General features: G+C 44.5%; 1 protein-coding gene across 3 annotated transcripts in view; it reads left to right on the forward strand.

Moving 5' to 3' along the window:
* PGR (progesterone receptor) overlaps positions 1–25,281 on the forward strand; it is a 121,546-nt gene that overhangs the window by 69,152 nt on the left and 27,113 nt on the right. For 2 of the 3 annotated variants that reach the window (XM_040426300.1, XM_040426301.1), the window contains exon 4: positions 11,932–12,234. The exons of the other annotated variant lie outside the window; for it this stretch is intronic. In XM_040426300.1, the coding sequence (XP_040282234.1) occupies positions 11,932–12,234 (303 nt within the window). The remainder of the gene's footprint in view (positions 1–11,931; positions 12,235–25,281) is intronic. 3 annotated transcript variants of the gene reach the window in all.

The raw sequence follows: 25,281 nt of genomic DNA on the forward strand, positions 1-25,281 counted from the left end.
CCATTAAGAACTTCTAGTGAACGCTTCAGAAAATACACTGTCATTTTACTGAGAGAGTGGTCACTAAGCCTAGAAGACTGCTAGGCAACCTGAACTATCGGCAAATATTATAATTAGTTAATGCATTGTTATAATCTGTTAAGCAGCATCTGTCAGCAGTTTTGTTCCTATTACACTGGCTGACCTGTTACACGTGCGCTTGGCAGCTGAAGCCATCTGTGTTGGTCCCATGTTCATATGTGCCCACATTGCTGAGAAAAATTAAGTCTTAATATATGCAAATTAGCCTCTAGGAGCAACAGGGGCGTTACCATTACACCTAGAGGCTCTGCTCTCTCTGCAACTACCGTGTCCTCTGCACTTTGACAGGGCCAGGTGTGATGATGTTTTCACTGCAGGGGTGGATTGGGAACTTAAAGTGGCCCCAAGTTGTAGGCGGGTCCAAATTGACTGAAGACGGGGCAACACAAGTAGGCAGGGACAACACAAGTAGTTAGGGTCAGCAATACCGTAGTGCAGCACAAAATACCGCCTCAGTAGAATCAAATACCACAGTGCAGCACAAATTACTGATGCCATTGCCACATTATCCAATTGTATCACCATCTTGAGGACGGTAATACCGTTGAGTTCAGAAGAGAACCCGTGGCTGGTAAGCATCATATCATTATGTACGTGACTTGTGGCTATCAGAAGGGCTTGAGTGGCCACCTGGGCATCGTCCCACCGGGAAATTTCCCTGTAAGGTCTATGGCCAATCTGCCCCTGCCGTTAGGGATTATTACACAGCAAACATGTTAGCGGTAAAGGCTCATTCAGTTATTTAAAGGGGTATTCCCATCATTAATGTACATTAATGACCTATCCATAGGATATGCCATAAATGTGTGTTCAGTGTGGGGCACAACTCGGGGGCCTTGACTCCAGTGACTCCCCTGGTTCAGTTCACCTAATCATGAAGGCATCTTGGCTCTTTCTGTAGAAAATGTGACCACCTCTCCATCAGAGTTTATGGAGGTTTTGCAGGCTAGAAATTGGTGAATGGTGGTCACTGAATCCCCGATCTGATGATAGATCTCAATGAATGGAGTGCCATTAGGCTTGATCATGTGAACTGGTGCCCAGCAATCACATGATCGATGGGTTTGCTTCTGACACCTGCATTCTATACCTATTGTGGGAATTGCCTCCGTAGTGGTGGGTAAAATGGGATCAAATGCAGGCAGCGACAGTTGCACAAAATAAACATATAGGAGTCATTTATTATATTAAGTGCACCACTTTTTGGCAAACTTTTGTTGCAAATTTGGTCGTAAGGGGATTTGCAGCCAAATCTGCTACTTTTCCCCACTCACGCCAATTTTCCGAGGTGGTGGAAAAAGGGTGCGGGGGCATCCAGCCCATCTCATTTATCATTTTCTATGCCTGTTTTTGGCGTAGAAAATAACTTAAATGTACGCCAGCAATGGAGCTGGCGTAGATTTAAGCAAGTTGCATGGCCGCAGGTAAAGCACCTAAGTTATTTAGAGGAGTGGCACATCAAGCGCCAGTGGACATGGACTAAGACCGGAGTCTAGCCTTTACATTCAGGCCCCAAAACAGACATCAACCACTGTGCCCACTAACCAGTGTGACTTTGGGCTAGACCTAAGGGCATTGTCCTGGCGGTTCTCTGGTTTTCACCCTTTATCACCTGCACAGAGATCTGGACTTTACTGCAGGGAACATCCAGGATGCTACCTCCTGGAGTAGTCCTGGTGTTGTTGACAGCTGATTCATGGGGATCAAGAGACACTGGTGTGAATGAAGCACCAAGGATTTAGGCAAAAAGCGTGGTGTGAACACAGTCCAAGGTCAGGATAGACTGAGTAAATGCGTAGTCCAGGTAGCAATGCCAAGGTCACGGCAGGCTAAGTACATGCGTAGTCCAGATAGCAATTCCAAGGTCGGAGCAGAATCGGTAGACAGGCAAGATACGGTATACACGGGTAGTCAGACATGAGATCACACCTTCACTGGTTACTAGAGACTAGAAAACCTCAAAGCTCGGGAAAGGAGGTGGATCCACAGTCCAGCTAAATAGGAAGAATGATCAGCAGCTGGACAGGGAGCAAAGGGGAAGGATTAACTCCCGCAATGCTGAAAGGAAGTTCACTGAGCACTAGTCCCAATACACACAAGAAGAGTGGAGTGATGGCCTTCCTGGGACAGCAGAACAGTGGTGGACAGGGGCCGTCAGCATAACACTAAACCTATGAGCTTCTCTTACTATACCAGTGGCTTACTATCAACCACTTAAAAAAATTACATTAACGTGTTTTACCTCACACCAGGAGTAAATATTCCCTTTCACACTACCGATCACAGTAACAGTCTTCTCAGACAGGTTCTGTCTCCCCAAATGGCTTTCTCTCTCTAGTGCACACCTCGCAGCTTAATAGCCCAGTAATGAGCTGGACTTTGTTAGAAAGAAAACATGTACTGGCCAGGAAAGGAATGATCAGCCCCTCTACCAACCTGCCCATCATTCCATAAAAATCCAAGACCGAAAACAGGACTTACCAAAGCCCTTAGCAAACTGCTCTTTGCTAGGGATACTTGCCTTTCCTGGGTTTCTTATATCTTATCCATCTTTCCCTGGAAGAGATATACTGTATACTTCCTAGAGCCTAGTACACATTTGTACAAATATAACAATCCCTGATCAACTTTTCCAGTCACTATCTCACTCTGTGTATCTAATGGTTGGGAAGGCAGAAAAGCTAAACTACCATTTTTGCTTTCCCTCATGGGGGTTTTGATGGTCAAGGGACCTAAAAGGATAACTTTCTGTGTAGCTTCTATTCTAGGGTGTCATAAAAAGGTGGCACTCTAGTAAAAGGACCACAAATGACATTTTTATATTTCTACCCATATGTTTCATTATATTTTTCATCTCCCAAGTGTTACTGCTAACCGCAGGCCTCTTCACTATAACATTATACCCTGCAGTGAGGAAGCACGACTTGATCATAGTTTTTATGTACCTGTATTTTTCTGATCATATTGTTGCTCCAAGTGAGGAGAATAATTTGAACTTTTATTATCTGAATCAGTTGGAGAAATACCAACATAAATACATGGTGTGAGTGGAAAAGAACAAAATATCTTATTGTCTGTAAGACATACTGATGGGGAATTGAGATTGTGAGCTTCATTGGGGCCAGCAAGTGGCAATATCATCTGTAAAGTGCTGCAGAATATGTCAGCGCTATACAGGTGAAACTCGAAAAATTAGAATATCGTGCAAAAGTCCATTTATTTCAGTAATGCAAATTAAAAGGAATTGCATTAATGCAGCTTAAAATTTTAATTTTGTGAAAAGGTTCAATATTCTAGGCTCAAAGTGTCACACTCTAGTCAGCTAATTAATCCATACCCCCTGAGCAAAGGGTACCTCAAAATTGTGACTTTGGGGTTTCATAAGCTGTAAGCCATAATCATCCAAATTATAACAAATAAAGGCTTGAAATATCTCGCTTTGCATGTAATGAGTCTATCTCATATGTTAGTTTCACCTTTTAAGTTGCATTACTGAAATAAATGAACTTTGCACGATATTCTAATTTTTCGAGTTTCACCTGTACAAGTGAGTAAAATAAATAAATAACGGGGGAAATGGCAGTGCATCTTATGAAGCAACTACAAGTGACTACTTCCATTAGTACACAGTATGACCAGGGAGCGGTGAATAAAGTGCTTCTGGTGCTGACTTTACAGCTTTCTGGTCTTTTGCCGGTGGCGCACCGTACTGTGTCCTGACCTCATACAGCATGAGGACATAGTGCATGTAAGCACGCACTATGATCTGACACAGTACAATGTCAGGTCGTGGTGCAGCGCTGGAGGAAGAGTGCACTGGAGTGGCGAGTAAGTTCTTTTATTTATTCTATGTCTGATCTGAGGTCTGATGAAGATTGGGGGACTGATTTGGGTATCTGATCTGAGGTCTGAAGATCTGATGAAGATTGGGGGTCTGATGAAAATTGGAGTCTAATGTGAGTTCTGATGAAGATTGGAGGTCTTATGTAGACTGGGGGTCCGATCTGAGGTCTTATAAAGATTGGGGCACTGATTTGGGTGTCTGATGTAAAGGCTGAAGATCTGATCGAGATTTGGGGTCTTATCTGAGGTCTGAAGATCTGATGAAGAATGGGGGTCTGATCTGAGGTCTGATGAAGATTGGGGGTCTGATCTGAGGTCTTATGAAGATAGGGGATCTGATTTGGAGGATTGATCTGAGGTCTGATGAAGATTGGGGACTGAATTAGGGGTCTCATGAAGATTAATAGTCTGATTTGGGCATCTGATCTTAGGTCTAATGAAGATTAGGGGTCTGATTTCAGGTATGCTGAAGACTGGGGTTCTGATCTAAGGTCTGATGAAAATATATAAAAATTTTCGCACCGAGTTTTGCTAACCTATATGTCGCCCAATGGGAGAATGATTGATTGTATCTTCGCAACTGGGGGACTCGGTGTGGATCTCATCCTCTGGCGCCGTTTTATTGATGATATTATTTTTATTTGGAAGGGAGGAGAAGAATCTCTTTTAAAAAAATTTGAGGTTATAAATATTTTTTTTTTTTTTTTTTTTTTATTTACTCCTACAAATAATAAATCTGAAATTAATTTTTGGGATTTAACTATTTTTATTGAAGAAGGCACTATACATACTAAGACATATAGCAAGCCCACTGACACCAATAGCTTTATTACCATGACTAGTTGTTATCTGCCACAATGGCTATTAAATGTACCCAGAAGTCAGTTCATGCGACTATATAGAAATTGTAGCAAAAAAGAGGACTTTGAACAGGAAGCAAATAAAATATACTACTAAATACATTTGAAATCAAAGGATACACCTTCTCAATAAACAAAGAGAAGTAGTAGTGTCACGGGGTTCCAAAGGTGCACTCGGTCCCCCATCGCCCGCAGACCTGTTGCTTAGCTTTGGGAATGAGGATTTGTGCTTGACCTCATTCCCAGGGCGGCTTTGCTGACTGGGTGGCTCCCTGCTCCTAGTCTGCCTTGAGTGCCGAGCTGATCACTCGGTGCTCGACTGGTTGGCCTGTCGGTCATGTGACGCTGGCCACGTCACATGACCCTCACTCCCCACTATAAATACAGGCAGCCTGCTGGCCACAGGTTGCCTGTTAATTTCTAGGTTCCTGGCTATTTGTTGGACTACTGAATACTTACCTGATCCTGTTCCCTGACGATCCTCTGCCTGCTCCTCCTGTACTGCGCATCCATCCTGGTATTGTGACCTCGGCTCCCACCTGACTACTCTCTTAGGACTCCTCTTGTACTTCGCTACTCTCCTGGTATTTGACCCCGGCTTCTCCTGACCATTCTTTGCTTAATCCGTTGTACTGCGTAGCTCTCTTGGTTCTGACCCGGTCCGTTCATGTTCCGTATTTTGTCTTGTTTGTCTTCCCTGCACATATCCTAAGTTAGGGACTGCCGTCCAGTTGTCCCCTGTCATCAGGACTTGTGAGGCAAGTAGGCAGGGCCAGGGGTGAGGGTGGAGCGCAGTGGTCACTATCCTTCCCCCTGTGTGTGTGTGGACGTGACCGTTACAAGTAGGAAACACTGATAGACAAGTACTAATTGAGCATAACGTAGACAGTAATAAAATGAATAAACAAAATATTTGTGATAATACATCAATAATTCCTGCAATTATTTCAGGTTACAATAATCAATCCAGTATACTTAGAAATATAGTTAAATTTTACTGGGATATCCAATAAAATTATTGGAGGACAGATTCCAGAAAATCCCACATTCATTTACAAGAAAGCCCCAAATATAGGCAATATGATTGCACCAACTGTTAAAACAGTAAAAACAACGAGTAGTAATATAGGGATCCCAAAAGGTTTTTTTCCTTGTAAAAAATGTATGAGCTGCCGAAAATTAGGTCGTACAAAACCGGTTTATGAAATAAAAGATAAGGGTCTTTACAAACAGACAATAAAACAACATATCACATGTCATACTAAAGGGGTCATATATATAATAACATGCCCATGTGAGAAATTTTATGTTGGTAGAACCAAAAGACCCTTAAAAGAACTTGTAAGGGAGCACATATATAACATAGAGCGAAAATATGAAGGACACCCTTTATCAAGACACTATTCTGAGGTACATGGGGGGAAAGGGAAAGGGTCCTCTGTATGTGGTATTGAGAAAGTTACAGTGAGTATAAGAGGAGGAGATTTAATCAAATATCAATCGAGAGCAGAAACTAGGTGGATTTTAATCTTAATAGTCTAGCTCCGTGCGGCCTCAATAGTGAGGTTGAATTGTTTGCTTTTGACAACTAAAAAGGTCACAAATGTGTATACCGAGACAACTGACATGAATTTCCATAACTGCACCCAGGAACCTGGCTAGGACTTTTATAGAGGAGCAGTAATGGGAGAATGGTATCCCTGAGGAAGAGAAGCGATACTTCTCGAAACGAGTTGAAGCTCAACAGGAGTCAATTAAGAGACGGTTTATATTTGATAGTTTGCGCAGAAACAATACTGTTTTTCATATTGCAATTATTTTAGTCGGTTGCGGTACCGTCAGTTTCTTGCATTGCGAAATAGCGCCAGTGATCATACTTTTTGTTGATATTGTATCTAGTAGGAATAATAGATGACTGCCATAAGAATAGATGACTCAGAATTGTTATTTCATGGGAAATGCAAGTAATTGCTAAAAAAGACATATCAGGAGAGGTGACAGCTCCTTTTTAAATGAAGAATCCAGTTCTGTTATTCTGTATGTATAATATATCTGGTATGTTGTAATGTTTATGCGGGTAGCTTACAGACACAGTTGTGTTGTTCCATACCTTTCCTCACAGCTGGGTATATGTGTGTCATGAGATAACCAGCTTTTCAGAACAACATAATTTCCTTATATTGTGTCACAAGATGTCTATCCTATTTGTGACTATGTACAGCCACTGACTGTCATGCCAATGGTCTGCTCCCACCTCTGCATGTCTCCCCCTGGAGGGCACACACACCAGGATGCTCAATTTTCCTTCTCTAATGTTTCCATGGCGGTTCTTCCCTGCCAACTTCTTCCTGTACTCTCCCAGCAGGTACTATACATCCACCAGAGCAGCTATGCCCACTGCACACAGACTTAGACCTGCTACTTGCCTGCTCTGAATCTCTTCAACTGTAGGGCACATGAGTGCACCTCCTCTGGTTCTTAAAGGGTCAGTCTCCATCCGCCTCAGTCATCTCCAGCCAATGGTTGGCCAGCTTAGGCACTTTCCTCTGTGGGTTGTTGCCTGAGCAATAGGTTCTAATTGTCTAGTATCTTTGTCTTGTTTTGCCGGTCTGTGTACTCACCTTTGTGTGTCCCTATGTTGGATCCTTCGGTGCCTGAACAGAGCTGTGCCTATTCCTCATACAGAACCTGAACTCTCTGCCCTGTCATATTTGAATTGCACGAACTCTGCCTGTCCTGACCTCGAACCAAAATAGAGGCTCAACCCTTAATAATAAAAATTGAGAGATCTCACATTACGTGACTACCATGTATTGCTCAATGAGCACATGCCTATGGCACAAAAAAGACAACAATATAAGTACCTATAAAAAAAACTGCCAGACCGCATGAAGTCAATAATACACTTTATTTGCATAATTCATAAAGAATAAATACATATATTAAAAACAAGTGCAGAAAAATGGCGGCATCAACCGGAAGGGGGCACAATGGTAGCAATTCATACTAATCCAACAAGATGAAATCCAAGTTAAAGTGCAAGTGTAAAAAAATAATCCAAGTATATAAAGGACAGAATCAGTTGCCTTCTCCGGGATGGTGCCAACCCTGACGCGCGTTTCGCCTGGGGGTGACCTTCGTCCTGACCTCGGTCTGTTCCTGACAAAAGTTTTGCCTGACTCCTCAGTGCTCCACACTGGTGTCTCTTGGGCCCTGTGCGTCAACAGTCTACTGAACAAAGACTACTCCAGGAGGTAGTGGCCTGGTGGTTCCACTGCAGTGGAGTTTAGATCCCTGTACAGGGGTTTACCATAGGGCTGCCAGGAAAACTAAGTAACCCCAAGCCCAAGTAGTTCGGTAGGGACCACAGATCCACATCCACTCCCGTAACAACCACACAACTATCCAAAGGTTTGCCAGCATGCTGCAATGTTGTATTGAATCAGTTTCATTAGAAATTCCAAGTCTTTAACCAAATTTGAGCTAAGGTAACGGTGGACAAATCTGTAACCATGACATGATGACAGGCTTTGTAAAATTAATATAGCATTAGGAGATGAAATTTCAGTCAACTTGTTTTTCGCTGGCAAGGAAAAGTGTTTATGACCGCACAGAAGCTGAGATCCGGGGCAGCGTGATCTGAACACACTGGCCAGAAAATGTTAGAACATCATTCAGTTTTATGAGACCCTAGAGGAAAACACGTGGTTGATAAGTCCATAATAAAATGGTGTCGGCTGATATATTTGATATGCCTCTATGTGTAAATGTGACATGTGAATCATTGGTATTAGGAACCTTCTTAGGCAGGCAGTAGATAAGTCACTGAATACATTGCTTATGTCCACATGTATAATGCTGCTGTCTTTGATCCTTAAAGGAACATTGCACTTAGAAATGAATAACACAAGTGAAAACGAAAAAAAGTTTGTCAGTCTGCAGGATTTTCTGCATGTGCCTGAAAACAACAGTCCTGATCAGTTCCATCTGATGAACAACGTAGGGCTGGTGCTTAGCGAAGATCGTATGGGTAGGCTCCTGCTGCAGCCAGTGGTCTTATGGCCAGACACAGGACAGAGGAGAAAAGGAGAGGGTGGGGGCATGACATCTCCTGGGAATCAGAGTCAAAGACAGACTAAGAACAGATGTGAGGAAAAGATGGGGGGGTGGGCATGATCTCCTGGAAAACAGTGACAAGGGCAGAGTGGGGAGGCTCCTGCGACAGCCAGTTGTCTTATGGCCAGACACAGGACAGAGATGAGGAGGTGGAAGGAAACATGACCAATCTCTTGGGATATGCAGAGATTTATTTATATATTTTATAGTTTTATTTACAATTACATACAAAACAGGATTAAAGGAAAGGAGGAGATTATGGGACCGATTACTTTCATTTTTTTATCTAACACGTGCGGGGTTGTTCCAACTGGACAAACAATCTTCATGTGTTCTTTAGGGCATATCGATATACAGGTTTGTCCATCCGGACATCTATGGCATATTGATAGGTTATTCCATAAATTTCCCCACCACTAGGACTGCTCCTATCTCAAGAACGGGGCCCTCCATAAACAGAGAACATTCTGCACATTATACATGCATATATTTTCATAAATCCCATAGCGGTAAATAAAGAAAGCTGCATCTGCACGGTGTGCCCAATCTCGAGATTGGAGCCGGTTCCAGGGGTATGTCCTGAACCTATCAGACATTTACGTCATATCTTATCAATATGCTTTAAATGTCCAAAATGGGACTACCCTTCAAAATAAAGTGAAGAACTGTGATGATGGCTTTAATATAGGCAATTGTCCAGTTGAGATTAACTGTGAGGAGCAAAGAGAGACTGTGCTGGGTCCCCAGACTCAGACTTATGACATTACTTCAGTGTTGGTTTCACACTTACTGTGCTTTAGGTGTTTACAGAGGCCTAGGGTTTCCATGTGACAGCATAAGAGCACTCTGTGTGCCGCCATATGGTGCTTGCTTAAAATAGTACAACATCTAATGGAGCATTCACAATTATTTCATATGGAATTTAACAACAAAAAAAAACCCATAAGAAATTAAAGCCATATGAAAGGGTTGGAATGGTCCCATTAACTTATATTAATGCCCTAAGTGCCCTAATATGGCACCTGGATCATCACTATACAGTATATCATTAGCTGTTAACATATTTTCAAAAAGACTGTAAGACGCACTTAGGATTTACAGGAGGAAAATAAAATATATATATATACTTTTCATCAGACTTCAGATCAGGCCCCCAATCCTCATCAGACCCCCATGCTCAATCAGACCTCAGATCAGGCCCCCTTAGACCCCTCTAGCCTCCATCAGTGTCAGATCAGACCCCCATCAGCCTTAGATCAAACCTCTATCAGCTTCTGATTAGTGAATCGCAAAATTTAATCGTGAATATCGCCACTTTGAGAATTTGCGGGGATTTAGAATTATAGTGCTATATATTCGTTTTCGCGAATATTCTAGATTTTTTTCATCTGAACCCATGATCCCTCTCTGCTTCTTGCTTGTGGGCCAATGAGAAGGCTGCAATGTCTTTGTCTGAGCAACATCCCTAGCAACCAATAGGAAAGTTGCCCACCCCTTACTATATAAGAACCTCCCCAGCAGCCCTTGTGTGCAGTATTTTGGAGACCTGAGAGAGAGAGCAGTGACATTGCTGTGCTCTGTGCTTTCCTGTGTCATTACATTAGATAGATAGCTTTTATATATAATACAGATAATTAGTGGGAGCACTCTATCTGTATATAAAGCCATTGTAATGTTCTGCCGTGCCAACCATTTTCTCCAGTCTCAGGAAACTTGTAGCCGCCAGAAAAATGTAGCAAAAGTGACCCACGCCTGTATTGCGCGCGCAATATGTGCATATTACATTGTTGATTTTCGCAATCAAGAAAATAATCGCAAATTCGCAAATTTATTACGAATATTCGCCCAAATATTCGCGAAATGTCGCGAATTCGAATATTGCCCCCATCAGACATTAAAAAGATAAAAATAAAATAAACTTACTTTGCTTCCTTCTGATGGCGCAGCCACTCTGCAGATCCAGGACTCACGGCTCTCTGGTCTTCCTCCAGCCTGCACTGCCCCGTGACCTGATGTCGCATAGCGTCAGATCATAGTGCGCTCCTACGTGTACTCCGTCCTGATGCTGTACGCAGTCAGGACACAGTGCAGAACAGGGCCTGTGTAGCCCTTCCCTCACTGCATACTAATGACCACTTCCATAATGGAAGTGGTCATTAGTATTTGGGCTATAAGAGGCCCTGCCATTTTCCTCTCACTTTTGGGGGGAAAAAGTGTGTCTTATGGGCCAAAAAAATATGGTATCTTGTAGTCCGCTCTCTATCAGTCTAAGACCTCTTTCACACGTCAATGAATCATGGACCAGTTCTGTGATGTTTTCCACGGACAGAACGCGTACCCATTGATTTTAAAGTGTTTATTTACACGTCACTGATTTTCCATTGATGGTGAGTCAATGAAAAAACCACTGGGACATGCACTATTTTGGTCCAAAATACAAGGTCCAAAGGATATGGGTCCCTCAAAATCACTGACACAATGGCATCTGTGTTCTGTCAGTGGTTTTCGCGGACCATTGGCAGGAGATGCTTTGGATCTCCATTTTCTGCCTAGTGGTGTATGTAGAATTCAGATAAGACACGGAGGGCAAAAAACAGACACACGGATCCTTCGCAGATGAACCTTTGACCATTCTGTCACGAACCTGTGAAAGAGGCCTAAAAGATTTAAATTATAATTATCCTGAAGTTAAGCATTAGTCACAGCAGAATCAGATGCATTAGCAGTAATTACCTCTGGGAATTAACAAAATGCCATTAACTAATTGATTATCTGGTTTGCAGCAAATTGTAACATATGTTTTATATTGTTGAAAACAGAAGACACATTATCAATAATGTGAAAATATGACGTCATAGTTAGTAGTAGAAATACAGTATATAGGTGCTAAGTGTCTGATTGGTGTTGCCAGTGTAAACCTTACCTAATTACCATTAAATGCCAACCCTTACAGCTAGGGGTTCTCAAATAAAGAAAGTATTTTATCAGTTTGTCTGCCACATCATTAAACTTGCTCTATACTTTACTTTAGGTCGGAAGTTCAAAAAGTTTAACAGAATGAAACCAGGAAGAGAGATGGAAACAGTGGTCCTTCAGCAGGCCAGGCCTCTCGAAAGTCAGCAGGCTCTGACCCGGAGACTATCAATAAGTCCAACTCAAGAAATTCAGTATATCCCAGAACTGCTGCACATACTACAAAGCATAGAGCCCGAAATGGTATATGCAGGGTATGATAACACTCAGCCAGAAACACCTAGTGCTTTGTTGTGTAGCCTCAACCAGCTGTGTGAACGACAGCTCCTCTGTGTTGTGAAGTGGTCAAAATCTCTACCAGGTAAGAAATTATTCAGCTATGGTGGTGTGCATGGTTATTTGTTAATAATGTCTTCACATTATAAGTTATACATAATAACTAGCGATTTTTTTTTTCTAGAATGGGCAAGAGTCTGTGGAAAACGTGGCTTAGGGGTTCATCTTAACCTCTTCAGGACACATGACGTACCAGTATGGTATGTTGTCCTGGTACTTAAGGACACATGACGTACCGGTACGTCATGTATAGTTCCGATCACCGGCGGGCGGTGATCGGAACCCGGTGCCTGCTCAAATCATTGAGCAAGCACCTTGGCTAAATGCGCCGGGGACTCCTGTGACCCCCCATGTCGGCGATCGAAGCAAACCGCAGGTCAATTCAGACCTGCGGTTTGCTGCGTTTACGGGTTATTCGGGTCTCTAGGGACCCGATAACCCGGAACAGGATGGTGATCGGTGGTGTGATAATACACCACCAATCACCATCCTGCAATCCTGAGAGGTGATGGTTACATCACCTCTCAGGATCGCCTCTGATTGGTAGGTGGGTGGGCGGCGGGAGGTTCAAATGCTAGCAACGCTCCTCTCCTCCTCCTTTTGTGTCCGGGAGCCGAGGAGAGAGCCGCTGCACGTCGTCGGTTCTCAGCACCCCCATCTGTCTAGGCATCACCCCATCTGTGCCCAGCACCCGATCTGTGCCCCAGCACCCCCCATCTGTTCAATCAGGTACATAGGGAAAGGCTAGGGAAAGGTTGGGTTAGGCAGGGATAATAAAGGGAAAGTTAGTGGAAGTAAAAAAAAAAAAAAAGTTTGTGATTGCATCACCCTAAATCGGGTGTCTGAGGTCCACAGCACAGCTGTGTGACCCTAGACCCCCCCTTCCCCCCCGGGGTGCTGCAACTTGCCTTCCTGCCCCCCCCCCCTAACTTTTTTTTGGGCGCAAGCAATTATTTATATTTTTTGGTGCATACGCTGACTGTGGCCGGCACTCTTAGCGTCCGGCCACTGTTAGCGCATCGCACACCCCACAGCTGATCAACTTCGGATGGTTGATCAGCGGTTTTGAATTTTTTTTCACATTTTTTCCCCTTTTTTTTTTTTTTTTTTTCTGTTAGTTTTAGGGATAAGTATGAGAACACCCGTGCCCCCACACACACGCACACTGAATAAAGATTTACACGCACGCACACACACACGCAGACACACACTCCCCTATGGCCCGCCAGATGTTATCGGCCGAGGAGGCATACGCCCAGCTTGCCTCCGAGTCCGAGAGTCCCAGTGAGGACGAGGATGACCCCACTTTCCTGTTGTCATCCGCGTCCTCCTCATCTTCTAGCGATGATTATGAGCCCCCAAGGCGGCGGAGATGCCGCCAGGCGGAGCAAGGAGACCGCCATGATAGGGACCCTGTGGTCCACCCTAGTACGAGCAGCTCTGGGGCTCGTACGTTTTCCGGCCCACCAGTTAAATCCACCGGAGCCCCCTGTCGGTGAACTTGTCTGGTATACCCCAGAGCGATTTGAGCCCGTGATTCCTGATTTTGTAGGCCAACCAGGAAACCAGATTTCCACAGTGGGCTTCACTGAATATGACTATTTTAGTCATTTTTTCAGTGACCAACTGGTAAATCTAATGGTGCAGCAGACGAACCTGTACGCCCAACAGTTCGTTGCTCAACACCCGGGCTCCTTTTTTGGCTAGGCCCGGTGGCTGGACACCGAGATGAGGACATTTTGGGGCCTCGTACTGCATATGGGCCTAGTCAAGAAACCTAGTGTCAGGCATTACTGGAGTGGGGACGTCCTCTACCAGACCCCACTTTACAGTATGGCCATGACACGCTCCCGGTTTGAGGCCATCCGGAAATGCCTGCATTATTCAGGTAATGCAGCATGTCCCCTCCCAAGGTGATCCTGCCTATGACCGCCTGTACAAAATCAGGCCAGTCATCGATCACTTTGGGGCCAAATTTGTACAGGCCTATGTACCTGGAAGGGAGGTCGTGGTTGATGAGTCTCTCATTGCTTTCAAGGGGAGACTCATATTCCGCCAGTATGTTCCCTCAAAGCGGGCGAGGTATGGTGTGAAGCTGTACAAACTTTGTGAGAGTACCTCAGGGTACACTTACAAGTTTCGTGTGTATGAGGGGCGAGATTCCCGTATTCAACCCCCAGAATGTCCCCCCACTCTGGGTGTTAGCGGGAAACTTGTGTGGGACCTTATGCACCCACTGCTAGATAAGGGTTACCACCTGTACGTGGATAACTTTTATACTAGTATCCCCTTGTTCCAGTCCCTCGCCGCCAGATCCACGTCTGCTTGTGGGACCATGCAGAAGAATCAACGCGGCCTCCCTGCCCACCCCCTCCAGGTACCTATCCCCAGGGGTGAGACCCGTGCCCTTACCACTGGAAACCTGTTGCTGGTCAGATATAAGGACAAGAGGGATGTCCTTGTACTGTCCACAATTCATGGTAACGGCATCACCCCTGTCCCTGTGCGAGGTACCATGGCAACGGTCCTCAAGCCCGATTGTATCGTCGACTACAATCGGTATATGGGAGGAGTTGATCTCTCTGATTAAGTCCTCAAGCCATATAATGCTATGCGCAAAACCCGGTCATGGTACAAAAAAGTTGCGGTCTACTTGGTGCATGTTGCCTTGTACAACTCTTTTGTGCTGTCCCGGAGCGCTGGCAACACAGGGACATTCCTTCAGTTCTATGAGGCAGTCCTCAAGGCCCTGATATTTTCGGACCGGGAAAGAGCAGGCCGGAGTACCTCGGGAACTGGAGGCGCCCGGATCGTCCCTGGCCAACTACTGGAAAGAAGGGACGGACCCAAAAAAGGTGCAGAGTGTGTCACAGGAGGGGGATACGGAAGGACACCACTACTCAATGTGACAAGTGCCCCGATCATCCGGGCCTCTGCATTATTGGTTGCTTCAGGGAGTACCACACTTCCATGAAGTACTAAATTTATATGCCAATTTAGCCACTGACAATCGGATAAAAAACTGAGTCTCAGACTTAAGACACTAAAACAAAAAAAAACATTTTTCAAAAATATTATTTAGTAAAACTAAAATAAATTAAAAAAAAGTAGACTTATTAAGTATCGCCGCGTCCGTAAGAATCTGCTCTATAAAAATACCCCCCCAACCCCTCAGAGGAACACGGTAAAAATAAAAAAATAAAAACGGTGCAAAAAAAAGTTTTTTTTTGTCACCTTACATCACAAAAATTATAATAGCAAGTGATCAAAAAGTCATATGCCCCCCAAAATAGTGCCAATAAAACCGTCCTCTCATCCCGCTAAAAATGAGCCCCTACATAAGATAATCGGCTAAAAACTTTTAAAAAAATGACTCTTAGACTATGGAGATACTAAAATGGTTTTTCTTTTCTTTATAAAAAGATAATATAGTGTAAAACATAAATAAATAAAAAGTAGACATATTAGGTATCGCTGCGTCCGTAAGAATATGCTCTGGAAAAATTACCCGCCAACCCCTCAGATAAACACGGTAAAAAAAAAAAAAAAAACTGCGCCAAAAAAGCAATTTTTGGGCAAATTTTCCTTGTTAATCCGTTTTTTTCCACTAACAAAGCATGGGTTAAGAGCCAAACAAAACTTAATATTTATTACCCTCATACTGCAGTTTACAGAAACACCCCATATGTGGTCGTAAACTGCTGTATGACCAAACGGCAGGGCGCAGAAGGAAAGGAATGCCGTATAGGTTTCTGGAAGGCAGATTTTGATGGCCTTTTTTTTTTGGCACCTTGTCCCATTTGAAGCCCCCCTGATGCACCCCTAGAGTAAAAACTCCATAAAAGTGACCCTATCTAGGAAACTACACCCATATTCAAAACTGATTTTACAAACGTCGTTAACCCTTTAGGTGTTCCACAAGAGTTATTGGCAAATGGAGATGAAATTTCTGAATTTCTATTTCTGGTAACCTTGCCTCACAAAAATGTAATATAGATAAACCAAAAATCATATGTACCCTAAAAATAGTCCCAACAAAACTGCCACCTTATCCCGTAGTTTCCAAAATGGGGTCACTTTTATGGAGTTTCTACTCTAGGGGTGCATCAGTGGGGCTTCAAATGGGACATGGTGTAAATAAACCAGTCCAGCAAAATCTGCCTTCCAAAAACCACACGGTGCACCTTTCCCTCTACGCCCTACTGTGTGCCCGTACAGTAGTTTACGGCCACATATGGGTGTTTCTGCAAACTACAGAATTGGGGCAATAAATATAGCATTTTGTTTGGCTGTTAACCCTTGCTTTGTTACTGGAAAAAATGGATTAAAATGGAAAAAAAAATCTGAAATTTTATCTCCATTTGCCATTGAACACCTAAAGGGTTAACGACATTTGTAAAAACAGTTTTAAATAGCTTGATGGGTGTAGTTTATAGAATTGGGTCATTTTTGGGTGGTTTCTATTATGTAAGCCTTACAAAATGACTTCAGACCTGAACTGGTCCCTAAGATTTGCTTCTAAACTTCTAAGCCTTGTAACATCCCCAAAATATAAAATTTCATTCACAAAATGATCCAAACATGAAGTAGACATATGGGGAATGTGAAGTAATAACTATTTTTGGAGGTATTACTATGTATTATAGAAGTAGAGAAATAGAAACTTGGAAATTTGCAATTTTTTTTCAAATTTTTGCTAAATTTGGTTTTTTTTTCTAAATAAAAATGATTTTTTTTTTACTTCATTTTACCAGTGTCATGAAGTACAATATGTGACGAAAAAAACTATCTCAGAATGGCCTGGATAAGTCAAAGCGTTTTAAAGTTATCACCACTTAAAGTGACACTGGACAGATTTGCAAAGAATGGCCTGGTCCTTAAGGTGAAATAAGGCTGTGTCCTAAAGGGGTTAAAGGATTTCTGTCACCAGATTTAACTATATTAAACTTTAACCATATTAAACTTGCTGACATTAGTGATGTGCTAATGTCAGCTATACCTAACTTTTATAATATGCTAATTAGCCTCTAGGAGCAGGGAGGGTATTGATCCTGCTCCTAGAGGTTCCGTTCTCCCACCTTTGTCTCCTCCCTCCAAGTCCTGATTACCAGGGCCAGGCAGCGCTTGCATCTGTCTGCCAGCCCTGTGCTCTGGTGAAATTTTGCGCCGTTCAGCATTCGGCACAGGCGCAGTGAGGGAAGGACGCTCGCAGGCTGCTAATTTGGCTCCTGCTATATATCACATGTATATTGCAATTGACTCTGGTTATTGAGGACCGAAGACAAAGGATTGAAAAGGGGGTGGTCAGGGTTTGACTCCCCTCCCCTATGTGATGGCAGTTTAACTTAGAGTTCCTCACAATAAAGGGCCAGATTTCCCTGCAATCTGCTCAACAAAATAGGCATAGATAAGCTCAGAGGTACTACAGAGACCTCTTTTTCTAAGAAATTCCAACCAGACATGGAGAAATACCTGAGGAAAAAAGCAGCGGCTTCTCCAGTGCGCCCTTTCAAGATGTCGTCAGCATGCCTCGCAAGTCCCAGAGAAAACGTTAAAAAGCTCCCTTTCCCCTGTACTAAAAGAACTAGCCGACATTAAAGCAGACCTGTATCACTTGGGAAAACGTGTACAAACCCCTGTGGACACCTAAGCAGCCATGTTAAATTTTGATGAGAAAACATTTCTGCTCTTCTCAGTATAGAAGATCAAGAAAATAGAAGCAAAAAGAGAAATATAAGGAGGACCTGCCTGAAAGAGTTTCTCATAAAGCGCTCCCAAAAGTAGCTAAATAAATATTCATGTCTTTACTTGGTGAATAAAGGTTGCAGCAAATAACTTTAGAAATCCATAGAGCCCTCCGACCTAGGCCCAAGGTGCTAGACCCACCACAAGACATGATATGTGGCATTCTGAACTACATAGATACAGCGACCATCTTAAGGAGTGCAAGAGAGACAGAGCAGCTCCTCCATGACGGATTCCTGCTTACCATATATCAAGACCTGACAACTTCAACTTTTTCTTGCTGCAAACCCCTCTTCGGGTGGCTGTTCCCTTTTGGGGTGGCAGTTGTAAAAGGAGGAAAGATCACCATAAGAAGCCCGCAAGATTAACAGCTTGAGACTCCCTTGAAATCACCCCACTGGAGATACCCTCCGGGATGCCGGCGGACATCCATCTCCCTGCATTACCCAAGTGGTTACCAGGATGAAGTCTTCCAAACACAAGAAAGGAACTCCAAATACATCATACTTTCTAAAGTTTATGGTTCTCTGGTTTCTTTAATTCCATCTTTGGTGTCGTGAATTTGGTTGACTTTTACTGCAGTTTACCAAAGATTAACTTCTACTTTTCCACAGGGATATGGCCTATGGCTCATACTGTTCTCCTTACTATGTTTTCCGTTCCCCTACTCTCACATCACCTTTCCATTTTCACTACTTGCATGTACCCGTCTTCAGTGTTCATGAGCAGGAACTTGGAGATTTTGATTGCCAAGTTCATACATTTCTTTTTTCTGACACAAAGATATCTTGTTACCCATTTTTTGTAAAGTGGAAGATATCCGTTACAGGTGTCACCTTAGCTAATATATACGCCCCTAATTGGCAGGACGTTTTGTGGCCTTCCATCAACTATCTGTTTTTAAAGAAAGTATTTTGATTCCAGGTGGGGATTTCAATATAACGTTGGATCCTAACCAAGATTCCTCTTCGAAACAATCACAGATTTCTTATTTCCGTAGACTAAAAAGAATTCTCAACGATCTCCAAGTTCTTGATGTGTGATAAACCCATCATCCAACCACTTTAGATTACATTACAGTCTATTCCACATATCGCTGCATAGATTATCTCTTCCTGTCACAAACCAATTCATCACTCGTAACTAACTCTATTATAGGGAACATAGCTTTGTAAGGGCTCTTTCACACTTGCGTTCTTTTCTTCCGGTATAGAGTTCCGTCGTCGGGGCTCTATGCCGGAAGAATCCTGATCAGTTTTATCCTAATGCATTCTGAATGGAGAGAAATCCGTTCAGGATGCATCAGGATGTCTTCAGTTCTGGACCGGAAAGTTTTTTGGCCGGAAAAAATACCGCAGCATGCTGCGCTTTTTGCTCCGGCCAAAAATCCTGAACACTTGCCGCAAGGCCGGATCCGGAATTAATGCCCATTGAAAGGCATTAATCCGGATCCGGCCTTAAGCTAAACGTCGTTTCGGCGCATTGCCGGATCCGACGTTTAGCTTTTTCTGAATGGTTACCATGGCTACCGGGACGCTAAAGTCCTGGCAGCCATGGTAAAGTGTAGTGGGGAGCGGGGGAGCAGTATACTTACCGTCCGTGCGGCTCCCGGGGCGCTCCAGAGTGACGTCAGGGCGCCCCACGCGCATGGATGACGTGATCACATGGCACGTCATCCATGCGCATGGGGCGCTCTGACGTCATTCTGGAGTGCCCCGGGAGCCGCACGGACTGTAAGTATACTGCTCCCCCCCTCCCCACTACTACTATGGCAACCAGGACTTTAATAGCGTCCTGGCTGCCATAGTAACACTGAACACATTTTGAAGACGGATCCGTCTTCAAATGCTTTCAGTACACTTGCGTTTTTCCGGATCCGGCGGGCACCTCCGGCAAATGGAGTGCACGACGGATCCGGACAACGAAAGTGTGAAAGAGCCCTAAGATCATGCTCTGGTTTTATGCCCCTCACTTTCAAAAATCTCTGATCAGAAAATTGTACTTAATAACACAATGCTTGCAAACCCGGACCACGTGGCTCAAATTATGACCCGATTGGAAGAATATTTTTACAACTAACTCCCCAGTCCATACTTCTGTTTCCATGATTTGGGAAGCCCATAAAAATGATGATCCTAGGGGCAAAGGTGACAAATTCTGAGGATTTTTTTTTTAATTGAAGTGATTTAGAAAATTGCTATTAAATGAAATGAAATTGTGTGAAAATACAGTGACTCTAAAACTCTTTTAAACATTAGATCTGCAAAATTATTAAATTATTATTTAAGTTTAAAGGGGTTTTCCAAGAAAAATACTGATGACCTATCCTCTGGATCCGCGGCTTTCTCCAGCATTTCCTAGGCCAGTGATGTCACATTCATCGGTTACGTGGCCTAGGCGCAGCTCAGCTTCATAGAAGTAAATGGGGCTGAGCTGTGATACCAAGCACAGCCGCTATACAATGTATGGCGCTGTGCTTGTTAAGCACCGAGAAGGCTGTGGTGCTTACAGGAGCAGGTGTCAGACCCCTACCGATTAGATGCAGATGACTTATCCAGAGGATAGGTGATCAGTTCTGAAGTTTTAGAAAACCATTTCAAATACTACCCTTATGGAGACAAAGGTAACATGTAAATGTCAGAATAGGTACATAAAGCTAAAGAGACTACATTTTCTAAGGCTATTAGAGACCATATCACTAGAGTTGTAAACTTTAGGTTTTTCGGCACCCGGACCCGAACATTTACATAAAGGTTCGGGTTCGGTGTTCGGCGCTTTCTTGGCGCTTTTTGAAAGGCTGCACAGCAGCCAATCAACAAGCGTCATACTACTTGCCCCAAGAGGCCATCACAGCCATGCCTACTATTGGCATGGCTGTGATTGGCCAGAGCAGCATGTGACCCAGCCTCTATTTAAAGGGACACTGACAGGCCCTATAAACATATTTAGTTATTCCTATGCAGTCATAGATCTATTAAAGTGTATTCCATTGATATAAGAGTACCCCCTGTCCGCATTGTAAACCATGTAAAAACAACTTTATATTGATCTTTCAATCACATTTCTTTATGCCCAAGGGGCGTTTTTTCTCATACCTTTGTGCCCAGCCGCGCCCCAACTGTTGTTTCCTACCGCCGCCCAGCTCATTATCATTCACTGCGCTGGGCGGCTCTTACATTCCCCGATCCTGTCAGTTCCCGCGCATGCCCGATAGATACATATGGGCATCGGCCTCAATTGGACCATCTGCGCATGCGCCGGCACTCTCCCAAGCCTGTAATTGAATCCGATCTCTCCTCCAAGGCACTAGTATCCAGCTCTGAAGCGGAGAGGAGAGTGCCGGCCGATCAGAAATTCAGATGGTTAATGCGCCTGCGCCCGCCAAGAAACTCTTCTCTTGGGTGACAGGATCGGGGAATGTAAAAGCCGCCCAGCGCAGTGAACAGGGACAGGGGGTACTCTTATATCATTGGAATACACTTTAATAGATCTATGACTGCATAGGAATAACTAAATATGTTTATAGGGCCTGTCAGTGTCCCTTTAAGCTGGAGTCACGTAGCGCCGCCCGTCACTCTGCTCGGATTAGTGTAGGGAGAGGCTGCAGCTGCTGTGAGGGAGAGATCAGGGAGAAATCTTATGAAGAACTGCTTCTTTACTCAGCGATCTACAGCAAATTGTTTGTGTTTTGTGGGTGCAGCGCACAATTGTTTTAAGCCTACCCTGAGCCAACTACTACTGAAAACGAACTTTTTTTCCTTCAGTTAGTCAATATCAATACATAATCGGCAGCCATTTTATGCAACGATAGTGCACCAGCACAGGCTATCTCCATGTCTGCAAGTCCAGAAATACTGCTTTGAGACACCGGGGTTAAAAAAAAAACAATTTTTTCATATACTGCACATCTAGGATTATCGCTGCATAAGTGAGTGTCACATTTTGGCCAGAAATACAGCATTTTGCTTACTGGGGCATACTGTGGTGAAAAAAACCCCATCTGTTTCATATACTGCACATCTAGGATTAGACGTGCATAAGTGAGTGTCACATTTAGGCCAGAAATACAGCTTTTTGGTTACTGGGGCATACTGGGGTTAAAAAAAAATCTGTTTCATATAGTGCACATCTAGGATTAGACGTGCATAAGTGAGTGTCACATTTAGGCCAGAAATACAGCTTTTTGGTTACTGGGGCATACTGGGGTTAAAAAAAAATCTGTTTCATATAGTGCACATCTATGATTAGACGTGCATAAGTGAGTGTCACATTTAGGCCAGAAATACAGCTTTTTGCTTACTGGGGCATACTGGGGTTAAAAAAAAACATCTGTTTCATATAGTGCACATCTAGGATTAGACGTGCATAAGTGAGTGTCACATTTAGGCCAGAAATGCAGCTTTTTGCTTACTGGGGCATACTGGGGTGAAAAAAAAACATCTGTTTCATATAGTGCACATCTAGGATTATAGGTGCATAAGGGACTGTTCATTTTAGGCCACAAATACATCTTTTGCTTACTGGGGTTAAAAAACCCTCTGATATACTGCACATCTGGGATTAGACGTGCATAAGTGACTGTGAAATTTAGGCCACAAATACGGCTTTTTGCTTACTGGGGCATACTGGGGTGGAAAAAAAACATCTGTTTCATATAGTGCACATCTAGGATTAGACGTGCATAAGTGAGTGTCACATTTAGGCCAGAAATACAGCTTTTTGCTTACTGGGGCATACTGGGGTGAAAAAAAAAACATCTGTTTCATATATTGCACATCTAGGATTATAGGTGCATAAGGGACTGTTCATTTTAGGCCACAAATACGGCTTTTGCTTACTGGAGTTAAAAAAAAACTCTGATATACTGCACATCTGGGATTAGAGGTGCATAAGTTACTGTGAAATTTAGGCCACAAATACCGCTGTCATATAGAGTTTAAAAAAAAAAAATTGAGTGCAATACCCTACATCAGGGTTTTTATTGGCGGTTAATTATTTTTAACAGACTTAACCACTTTTTACTTTGCTTGGTTAACGCTAACTATGAGGCAAACATCTAATTAGGGACGCGGTCATGGTCGTGGTGTTGGTGGAGCCTCTGGTGCAGGGAGAGGACGTGGGCGTTCTGCCACAGCTACACGTCCTACTGAACCTACTACCTCAGGTCCCAGTAGCCGCCAGAATCTACAGCAATATTTGGTCGGGCCTAATGCCGTTCTAAGGATGGTAAGGCCTGAGCAAGTACAGGCGCTAGTCAATTGGGTGGCCGACAGTGGATCCAGCACGTTCACGTTATCTCCCACCCAGTCTTCTGCAGAAAGTGCACAGGTGGCGCCTGAAACCCATGCCCATCAGTCTTTCACATCACCCCCGTGCATATCGGGGAACCTGTCTGAGCCTCAAGTCATGCAGCAGTCTCTTATGCTGTTTGAAGACTCTGCTGGCAGGGTTTCCCAAGGGCATCCACCTAGCCCTTCCCCAGGGGTGGAAGACATAGAATGCACTGACGCACAACCACTTATGTTTCCTGATGAGGACATGGGAATACCACCTCAGCACGTCTCTGATGATGACGAAACACAGGTGCCAACTGCTGCGTCTTTCTTCAGTGTGCAGACCGAAAAGGAGGTCAAGGAAGAAGACTGGGTGGAAGACGATGCAGGGGATGATGAGGTCCAAGACCCCACATGGAATGAAGGTCATGCCACTGACTTTCAGAGTTCGGAGCAAGAGGCAGGGGTAAGACCGAGCCAACAGCGTAGCAAAAGAGGGAGCAGGGTGCAAAAGCAGAGCAGCCGTCGACAAAACAGTTCGCCTGCTACTGGCCACCGTCACCAGGGACCGAGCACAGCAAAGGCAGCTTCAAGGAGTTCCCTGGCATGGCACTTCTTCACATAATGTGCTGACGACAAGACCCGAGTGGTTTGCACGCTGTGCCATCAGAGCCTGAAGCGAGGCATTAACGTTCTGAACCTTAGCACAACCTGCATGACCAGGCATCTATATGCGAGACACGGGCTGCAGTGGAGTAAGCACCTTCAAAACCAAGAAAGGGCTCAGGCCCCTCCTGCTCCCTCTTCTGCTGCTGCCTCGGTCTCTTCTTCTGCCTCTGGAGGAACGTTGGCACCTGCCACCCAGCAAACAGAGGATGTGCCACCAACAACACTACGTCCGTCACCAAGCATCTCCACCATGTCACACAGAAGTGTTCATCTCTCCATCTCACAAACCTTTGAGAGAAAGCGTAAATTCCCACCTAGCCACCCTCGATCCCTGGCCCTGAATGCCAGAATTTCGAAACTACTGGCCTATGAAATGCTGTCATTCAGGCTGGTGGACACAGACAGCTTCAAACAGCTCATGTCGCTTGCTGTCCCACAGTACGTCGTTCCCAGCCGCCACTACTTCTCCAGGAGAGCCGTGCCCTCCCTGCACAACCAAGTATCGGATAAAATCAAGTGTGCACTGCGCAACGCCATCTGTGGCAAGGTCCACCTAACCACAGATAAGTGGACCAGTAAGCACGGCCAGGGACGCTATATCTCCCTAACTGCACACTGGGTAAATGTAGTAGCGGCTGGGCCCCAGGCGGAGAGCTGTTTGGCGCACGTCCTTCCGCTGCCAAGGATCGCAGGGCATCATTCTTTGCCTCCTGTTGCCTCCTCTTCCTACTCGGCTTCCTCCTCCTCTTCTACCACCTCCTCATCCGGTCAGCAACAGACCTTCACCACCAACTTCAGCACAGCCAGGGGTAAACGTCAGCAGGCCATTCTGAAACTGATATGTTTGGGGGACAGGCCCCACACCCCGCAGGAGTTGTGGCGGGGTATAGAACAACAGACCGATGAGTGGTTGCTGCCAGTGAGCCTCAAGCCTGGCCTGGTGGTGTGCGATAATGGGCAAGCCGGTTTGACGCACATCCCTTGCCTGGCGCATGTGCTGAATTTGGTGGTGCAGAAATTCATTCACAACTACCCCGACATGTCAGAGCTGCTGCATAAAGTGCGGGCCGTCTGTGCGCGCTTCGGGCGTTCTCATCCTGCCGCCGCTCGGCTGTCTGCTCTACAGCGTAACTTCGGCCTTCCTGCTCACCGCCTCATATGCGACGTGCCCACCAGGTGGAACTCCACCTTGCACATGCTGGAGAGACTGTGCGAGCAGCAGCAGGCCATAGTGGAGTTTCAGCTGCAGCACGCACGGGTGAGTCGCACTGCAGAACAGCACCACTTCACCACCAATGACTGGGCCTCCATGCGAGACCTGTGTGCCCTGTTGCGCTGTTTCGAGTACTCCACCAACATGGCCAGTGGCGATGACGCCGTTATCA

Source organism: Bufo bufo, chromosome 3 (genome assembly GCF_905171765.1).
Source record: "Bufo bufo chromosome 3, aBufBuf1.1, whole genome shotgun sequence".
Lineage (NCBI taxonomy): Eukaryota > Metazoa > Chordata > Amphibia > Anura > Bufonidae > Bufo > Bufo bufo.